At 38.8% G+C, this 9,213-nt stretch overlaps 1 protein-coding gene across 3 annotated transcripts in view; it reads right to left on the bottom strand.

The window, feature by feature from the left end:
* Nucleotides 1-467: 467 nt before the first annotated feature.
* Nucleotides 468-9,213, bottom strand: part of LOC118019903 (protein bicaudal C homolog 1) — a 279,876-nt gene continuing 271,130 nt past the window's right edge. For 2 of the 3 annotated variants that reach the window (XM_035019553.1, XM_035019545.1), the window contains exons 20-21: nucleotides 6,204-6,303; nucleotides 468-733 (exon numbers count right to left, since the gene is read on the bottom strand). In XM_035019553.1, the coding sequence (XP_034875444.1) occupies nucleotides 603-733; nucleotides 6,204-6,303 (231 nt within the window). In that variant the 3' untranslated portion in view covers nucleotides 468-602. Of the gene's footprint in view, nucleotides 734-3,439; nucleotides 3,505-6,203; nucleotides 6,304-9,213 lie in introns of those variants that run through there. The other variant, XM_035019561.1, reaches the window with a different exon arrangement.

Here is a 9,213-nt window from a genome sequence, read left to right as displayed (position 1 = left end):
CACAAAACTAATAATCCAGTACCATTTTAAATAAAAATTTGATAGAAAAGTATAACTAAATCTGATTTGTACCAATATATCAGGTGACATGAAAATTGAGAGAAAGAGAGATAATTTCCACAGGACAAGATATTAGAAAGTGTAAAGTGCTGAAAGACCTCAATAATTATTTTAAAGCAGTAAATTCCATTTTGATTATTTTTTAAAAAATCCCCAAATCCCTAAACAAAACAAGCAAACAAAAGAACCTCTAAGTTTTCTGGGCTCCCAGATGTCAATTAATCCTTCATTTTAAGTAAAAAATCAGTGCATATGTTATTTAGGTAAATAAAAACAGGAAATAAAGCCCTACCCTCAGATTGCAAGTTCTGTCCGATTGCCATTAAAAAAAAAAAAGTCATCCAAATGTGGCATTCTGTATGATGACCTAAGATCATCTTCTCTCTTTTGTCCCTTTTTGGCGCAAAGTTCAGGTGTGAATAAGATGCTTTGGTCCTGATCCCAGACACCCAGAGTGCTGAGGACGGTGTGCAGTGAAGGCTGTTCACAGATCTCGTGTGTCCAACTTGACTGGCGGGTGCATGCCGGGAGGGTAGGTGTTGCTACCAGCGGCCACTGACACTAGCAATGTGTGAGTGATACTGACGGGGTAGCCTCCCACTTGCTCCGCCTTCCAGGAAAGAGGTGCGTGCACTTGGTGGTTCAAAAAGCTTTCTTCGATTTTTATTTAGTTCTAGAGAGAGAAAGAGAGAATTGTTAGGAGCTCAGTGGCGAAGTTGTCTAATCTACAGGACATGGCAGGAGAGCTCAGAAAATGGTGACATAGGAAGGTTTTGGAGGGAGAGTCAACTCTGGTAGCAAAAGGAAAAGTTTTAGTTGCCGGTCAAGACATTTCTGAAGTGCTAGAAAGTCTGATATTAAGTGGAGCATGTTGGTAGTGAGAGAACCAAGGACAGCAAATCATTTTTACTGCAGTTTGTAGACTACCTGGGAGATATGTCATTCTCAGAACCCTCTGTACTCCTGATATACAAATTAAACAGTTTGAACTATCCCAAATGTCACTGCAGAGGCAAAGGGAGGGGGGCCATCAAAGCTGGTGAAAGGCATATGAGAGGATGTATTACCAATGACACAGAAAATCATTACAGCTACTGAACTCATCCATGTCAAACACAGCAGTCATGAAATCACCGAGGTCAGACATGAAAAGAAGACCCCACACAGAAACACGAGAATAACGGAGGAGCACGCAGAAGCGTTAAGCCACAGCCTGACGGCTCTCCTGACTCATGATGCGTCTGCTCCTGGAGTCAGAAAGAGTTCTGTGAAGAACTGTATCAGCAGGAGTTTCCTTTGAATAAAAAAATCAACTTAGTAAAAATAGCAACAGTTTAGTAAATTATTATAACTGAAAACAACTTATACTTGAATTCAAGTTCTTAGGAAAAAACTAAGATGCTTTATTTTAATTTTAAAGAAACCAGAGTACTGAGAAAAGCACAACTGATTTTGCCTTTCACCAACTAGAAATTACTAACCAGAAAGGTAAAAAATTAACTGAAGCACCTTGTTTATCACTATGCAACAACCCCCTGCCCCCACCGCATATATTTACAAATCCTCAAACCAAGTGATTTAACTCTTGCTAATGAACTCATACCAGTAAAGAGAACTGTCCTACTCTGGAAACTAGGGTTCCAATAGCCACCAAACCCAAGTATCAAATAATGGGATATAGTTGATGTGATTAAAGTTGTCTTTTCTTTCTTTTCCTTTTTTTTTTTTTTTTTAAAGGGAGTGGAGCCAGTGATCCCGCACATGCATTTGCACAGTACTCAGAACTTTTCAACCCCGCCCAGGTACAATCCCCTTTCCAATTCTGAAGTTGCACTGCCAAGTATGGCTACACTGATGCTGGGGCTCAGGACAACAGACTCAAGTGGCAGGGCGCCGGCCACGGGTGGCTCAGGACAGCCATATGGCCAGATGTGCAATGATCTCCCAAGTTCTGGAAGATGAACCAACACCCTTAATATTTCACCCCACTGCCTTCCAAAATGTACATGTCTGCCCCACAGGGGTGATGCAAGAGTGGAGATCTCTCTCTTTTATTCACAGTTAGGTCTTCGGGGGAACAAAAAAAAGTGACTTAGTGGTGCTTATTAAACAGAAGAAGCACTTTACAATTTGTTTTGTCCTATTTAAGCCTCCTTAAGGAGTAAATGATATCACTATTCTCCATTTTATTTATTTATATATTTTTAAAATATTTTATTTATTTGAGAGTGAGAGAGAGACCATGAGCCAGGGGAGGGGCAGAGAAGCAGACTCCCCTTCTGAGCAGGGAGCCCGACGTGGGACTCGATCCCAGGACTCTGGGATCATGACCTGAGCCGAAGGTAGATGCGTAACCGACCAAGCCACCCAGACACACACTATCCTCCATTTTAGATAAGAAAGAAAATTGAGTTTTAAAAACAGACAACGTCCACACAGCTTTTAAGTGACAGGCTGAAACTCTATCTGCCTACACAAAGGTCCATATCCTGTGCCCTCGGCTCCAGTGGTCCATCCATTGAGTAAAGAAGACCAACTGGGGCATCAGGAATACAAATTTTAAAAATCAGTAGTTTCAAGTATGCCAGATAATAGAGCTGTACTTCAGATTTTACGATACCAAATTTATTTTTTAAACAGAGAAACATAGCTTTAAAACTCTGGAGAAGCAAGGAAGATATCTGTATGAGCAAGATATATGCAGGCATGCTTATAGATGGCTACCTTCAAATTCCTGCAGAAACACTGTAACCATGACATTCCTACTAAAAGTTGAACATATGTATCTTGTTTAAAAAACAGAGATTCAGAAATCAAGACAGAATTTAATGTATTTAAAGGCAACTATAGGAGACTTAAGAATAAATGAATCCCCTTAAAAGTACACGGCCTGGGAAAGTTTTATCACCTTCTAGTTAGAAGACTGTCTTTGGCCTCCATTATCTCATGAGAGAACAACCCATGAACCAGGAGAACATTCCCATACTATAGAGAAGGAAAAGGAATGAGCAGGTGAAACACCAGTCCCCCCTAGCACACGTAACATGTACAGTCGAGCACATGAAGAAATTGGGCCACTGAAGACACGTTTTTAAAAAAGACATTGAAAACTTTGTTCTGAAAAGTCACATGAACTAGACTTTTGAGAGAATAAAATGACCATGAAGGAATTCGTCCATTCCCTAAAGAAATAATTTCTAAGGTATATATTTCCAAATGTGAAACAGAGCTAAATCTAGAGATTATCAAAGATCAAGTCCTACTGAAGAGACTTTAATTTTTGTTGTTGTTTTTTACATTAAAAAGCAAACTCCCTTCTGAGTTTTTTCAAGTAAACCTAAGAGATAGTTTGGGAAAATACCAACCTTTTTCTTTGAAATTCCAAGGTTCACACAATCCTGGCAGCTCTCAGGATCTTGTTGCGGGTCTGAACAGAGTCACAAACTAAAAGAATAGGTCGGGAAATGTTAGATCTACCTGAGGCCGTGGTGGGAAGCCTGTCAACAGGATGCTAAAGTCCCTTTTACCTTGTCCCTGTACATTTAGTTAACCACTCACTAAAACACTCGGAGAGAAATCAAAGAATTTTTTTAAAAAGACCATTTTTTTTTTCCTCTGATCCATCTCTACTAGAGACAAATCCCCTCTCCTTCTATGACATTAAAAGAAATGTCTTCTGGCCCAAGATTAAAAACAGAATAAAACCTCACACTGAAAGAATGACCCTGATCACAAATTAAAAATCTATACAATTTTAGAAAGGAATTTTGAGCAAAGTCTGTGTCTAACCAAACTATGTAACCACAAGACAAACGTGAGTAAAAGCTGCCCAACTATCCTGTATCTATCCCTGGAAATGGAATGTTCTGAGACTAGAAATGGATGTCTTTGTTATCAGATGAGTTGAATTGGAAAAAGAAGCTTTTTGACAAAGGGTTTCTCAATATAAACTTATTACTTGCAGAGAAAACAATTTACCAGGTTCAAACAAATATGCTCAACAAAGTAAGGCAAAATCATCCTTAAAATAATCAAATACTTCACACTGTGCAGAGAACATTCATAAGGCATCTATTCAAAGCCTCTAATTTCCTTTAAAAGCAAGAAGACCTGTGAACCCCATTGAGAGAGGTGGTCTACAGAACCACACTGAGGAGAAAAAAAAAATTAAAGAAGATTCAAAACCCCTCCTGTTTCCCACTCTACTACCCAAAACTCATCTGAAATATATCACAAATGTGTTCCAGAATAAAGGCCCCAATGATTTAGAAATACCTGCTTGTTGCTGGGAGCTTTACAAAGTTTGGGTGCACAAAGAAAGAATTTTCATTATATGGTCCCTTACATTCCATGATTCTCTAGTGAATAATTCTAGAACATAAACTTCTCTGGTATAAATGTGCTGGCTCACAAGCATATTTTTACACTATAGGCTCGGTGACTGTGTGAATTAAGTTTCAAGTAGTATATTAATTTATTTTTTAAATTAATAAAAGAATGTGAACATATATAAAGTTAATTGGGTCTAGAAATAGCACTTCAGGGCTGAGCTTCAGAGTAAACAAATTGAAAACCTATTGCCACAGGTTGTAAAAAAAGAAAGAACAAAAGAGTGTATCGCTAATCATATACACCGTTAAAACTGTAGGTTATTTTCACTACACCTGATGACACAGCGCTGGGAAGGACAGACCTTAGAAATGGAAGGTAACCTTACACAATTATCTATTGCAACCCACCTTCATGGTTAAGAAACTAAAACCAAACGAGGTTTGGAAACTCACCCAAGGACTAATGACTTGGCAGAGGCAAAGCTCAGATCTCCTTATGTGAATATAGTGCTCTTTCTACTATACCAAGCTGATCTTATGAACAAACAAGAAAAAGCATCTGCCCTGTGGCGTTTCATTAATGCAACCAGTTGGGTACACAGGACGGGAGAAGACTTCTCAAACTGACCTGCAGGACTCTATCCACGGAGGAGCCTAACAGGCCGCTCAATGGCTGCATTTCCACCCTTATTTCAAAGCTGCTTTGCTTGTATGTGCTTCAGATAGTAGGTCTATATATAAGATTTCCTGAGGGAGTTGGGAGGGGGATGCAATCTCGGGCTAAAATAAAATGGAAAACCACTGAGGTTTTCATTTTATTTGCTGATCTGCTCAGTGAATGCTGTCTGGAAAGGACTTGCACTGGCTGGATGCCCCTGCTGGCCTCATAAAGGCACAGCCTGCAAAAATCCATGTTTCGAAAAGGCAAAGTCATTTTCCCACCACCCCTGACACTGGGCTTCTGCCCTTGGTGTCTCTGTCTTTGAGAAACTGGCACACATATAACGTTGACATTAATGAACATCAGAACTTCTTCAAAAAGTAACCTTATTTTTTTTTGCCCCTGATATCTTCCTCATATTTCTCTCTATACCTTTTTGAGGTACACGGTTATGTATTTGCAGATTCCTGACTCACCATCCAGCTTAATTCCTCTTAAATGGCAGATACTCAGGAAATACACATAAGAGCATTTTCTAATACATAGAATATACAACAGACACACAAAAAAGGTGGTCTGGGAGACAGACAACATTATTTTCCTTCATTCTGTAACTACACTCAGGATACACCCTTCTGTGACTCACAAATTCTATTAAGAGTTTGGGAAAAATTTAAAAGCAAGACAATAGTGCCAGATTCCAGCTATACCAAGGATCATTCTCTTCTTCCCTGGTGCAATGATCTCAGTTGGCATACAAGGATACATGCAGCTGGAAACATGACAGCCAATCCAAAATAATTATTCACTAACCCAATGATTATTGCTTAACACAGCCACAAAAAGGAGAATTCCACCTCTCACCCATTCTTGTGTTCTGCCAAGGGCCATTTTGGTTAGATCTTTCTGAAGAGATTGGTTTTAAAGAACAACATTGTCAAGGCAGGTTTTCAGGCAATGCCTTGATGAAGGAGCAGTAGGGATGTTCTCAGCATTTGTCACACTGTTAGTGGGAAAACAGTCTAGAACCACAACCACATGGTGCCAGCATAGTAAGCAAGTGGTTGATGGACAGAACCAGCCCCACTGGCTGAGGCCACTGGCAGAGGTTATTCAGGTTTTAAAATAAGAGTATGAGCATTTATATTCACCTGAGATTGCAAGCAGCATTTTCCTCCTGGCACCAAAAGTCGTAATTCCCAGCTCCTTCAGATCCTGATCTGTGAGAGTGAGGAATGTTTGAAGATCGATCTGTGGGTGAAAAAGTAATCTATAACCAATACATTAAGCACTTATTTTCTTGCTCACTAAAAGTTCAACTCATTATTACACATATTCCATCTACTAATTATGCTCTGCCTACTTCCAAAAAGGAACGGTGGTGTCACAAACCGAGGGGACAAGGGCTAAGTGATAAAGGTGGTGAAATTAAAGTGATGATTCTGGCATAAGACTTTGGCTAAGCCAGTTATTTACTGCAACTGAGATTAAATATTTAGGTCTTAGCATTCTGGCAGCCAGAGCAAAAAGGGAAGCACAAATTCTACAGTTTTGGGGAACTGATAAAAGGAAGAATACATACCTGTCCAGAAGAGAGAAAATATTTCTTAGCTTTGGATTCTGAATTGGTCAAGTATAGCTCTATAAATGAAATTGAATAATACCATATCTGGTATCCTCCACTGTGTTCTTCATAAGAATGAGAGAATTCCTAGATTACATGAGACACATGGTTCACTTGGCTCAGCCTGGCAAATTATCTCCAACAGTGGCATATAAGAGGTATTTCCAGGGACAATATAAGTGCCCTCTCTGGCATCAGCAACTGAGTGTGGAGGGACGTAGCTCAAGAATCCCACCCCTCCTTTTAAGACCGTGTGGAGGAACAGAAAGGTCATGAGCTCTGAAGCCAGAGGGTGTTGACTCTCTATTCTGCCCCTGCCATTACTACTTGTGGGCACTTCGGGCTGACAACACTGCACCTTACAGGGCTCCAGTGGGCATTAAAAGTGATTGGAGATATAAAGCAATGGGCTCACCAAAGGCATAAAATAACTGACAGCTATGGTTAGTAATTATGTACGTAGACATATCATCTGTGAAAGTGGCTAAATATTCAACTTGCTTACAATAAACTGAATCCCACAAGGTCACTTAATGGGGAATTCTTGTTAAGTGATAGCTGAGCATTAGAAAATATCCTACATGAAAGAAACAACCAAATTTATACTTTCATTCAAATTATATGGAAATTGAGATATTCTGTTTTCATTTTGAAGGTATATCCAAATCTTAGAAAACCTCTTCACTTATCATGTCTAAAGATGTGTTTTTAGAAATTCAATTAAATAGAGATTCTCTATTTTAGGGATCCTCTCTTTTTAAAGGGCAAGAGAGTAAATATTTTAAGCTTAGTGGGCCAAATTATCTCTGTTGCAACGATTCGACTCTGCTATTTTAGCTTGAAAGCAGCCATAGACAATATGTAAATGAATGAGTGTGGCTGTGTTTCAATAAAACTTTATTTACAGGCAGGTTTGCAGGCCACAGTTTGCTGACCCCTGCTCTAGCTAATATATATTCGATAAAGGCAGTCTGGCTTTATATTATCATGTTCTCTTCCTTCTTGGAGTAAATGGATAAGAAGTACCTTTAAGATACAAATGTAGGGATCCGAAGGGGTACGTGCACCCCAATGTTTAGAGCAGCAATGTCCACAATAGCCAAACTATGGAAAGAGCCAAGATGTCCATCAACAGATGGATGGAGAAAGAAGATGTGGAATACACACACACGCAATGGAATATTATGCAGCCACCAAAAGGAATGAAATCTTGTCATTTGCAACGACATGGATGGAACTAGAGGGTATTATGCTAAGTGAAATTAAGTCAATCAGAGAAAGACATGTATCATATGATCTCACTGATATAATCTCAGGAAACAAACTGAGGGTTGCTGGAGTGGTGGGGGGTGGAAGGGATGGGGTGGCTGGGTGATGGACATTGGGGAGGGTATGTGCTATGGTGAACACTGTGAATTGTGTAAGACTGATGAATCACAGACCTGTACCTCTGAAACAAATAATACATTATATGTTAAAAAAAAAAAAAAAAAGATAGCAGGAAGGGAAAAATGAAGGGGGGAAAATCAGAGGGGGAGATGAACCATGAGAGACTATGGACTCTGAGAAACAAACAGGGTTCTAGAAGGGAGGGGGGTGGGAGGATGGGTTAGCCTGGTGATGGATATTAAAGAGGGCACGTTCTGCATGGAGCACTGGGTGTTATACGCAAACAATGAATCATGGAACACTACATCAAAAACTAATGATGTAATGTATGGTGATTAACATAACATAATAAAATAAAATTCTTTTAAAAAGTACCTTTAATAAATTTATTTCTATGCTTCTTTAAATAGTAAATAAATATAGATAAAACAAATCCAGAATATCATTGAATAACAACTAATCTTTCACTTCAAAACCTTCTTTGGACAAGTTAAAATACTTCTGCCCTTGAACTTCTCAATCAGCTACCCTTGTCTAACCTGCAAAACTAAATAAGTAAATGCAATTTTTTAATGCATTTGATGAGGAAAATGTTATTCAACTTAGAAAATCCTCAGTTAAATGAACACTAATTTAGATTCAGGGAAAAGAAAACAATCAATATACCCTGAAATCCAATACACACATGACAACGTTTTTGTGGTGTTAAAAAACAAAAAGTTCACCAATTAAACTTAATTACTTATTGAACCATGGGCAATACATTGAATTTATGATATAAACTGCATAATAAAAATCTTAGATTCTTTTTGATGGATATGTGCTTGGGAATTAGTGACTTAATCAGATGTTCTCTAGCATGAACTAAGCCAAACTAGCGCGAAACTTAAAGCACGTCTGGATTTGTAAAATACATACATTCATAGAAATAGTCTAACTTTCTGTTGCACTGGCTTTGCTGTGCTGTGTCCTAGTAATATGACAGCATTAACAGAAAGAATCATGTTCAGGGGCTCTTCTCTTTAAGTCCCCGCATAATAGCCGTGGCTGATGGGTTTGGCCAAAATCCATGGCGGTGATGTTTCAGAAGACATCGCATTTCTTAGTTCAGGCAAAAGCCAAGCAGTAAATTAATGAATAAGTTAACG

This window comes from Mirounga leonina, unplaced genomic scaffold (genome assembly GCF_011800145.1).
Source record: "Mirounga leonina isolate KUSES-001 unplaced genomic scaffold, KU_Mleo_1.0 Mir_109, whole genome shotgun sequence".
Taxonomy (NCBI): domain Eukaryota; kingdom Metazoa; phylum Chordata; class Mammalia; order Carnivora; family Phocidae; genus Mirounga; species Mirounga leonina.
This window is presented reverse-complemented; position numbering and strand designations above follow the sequence as displayed.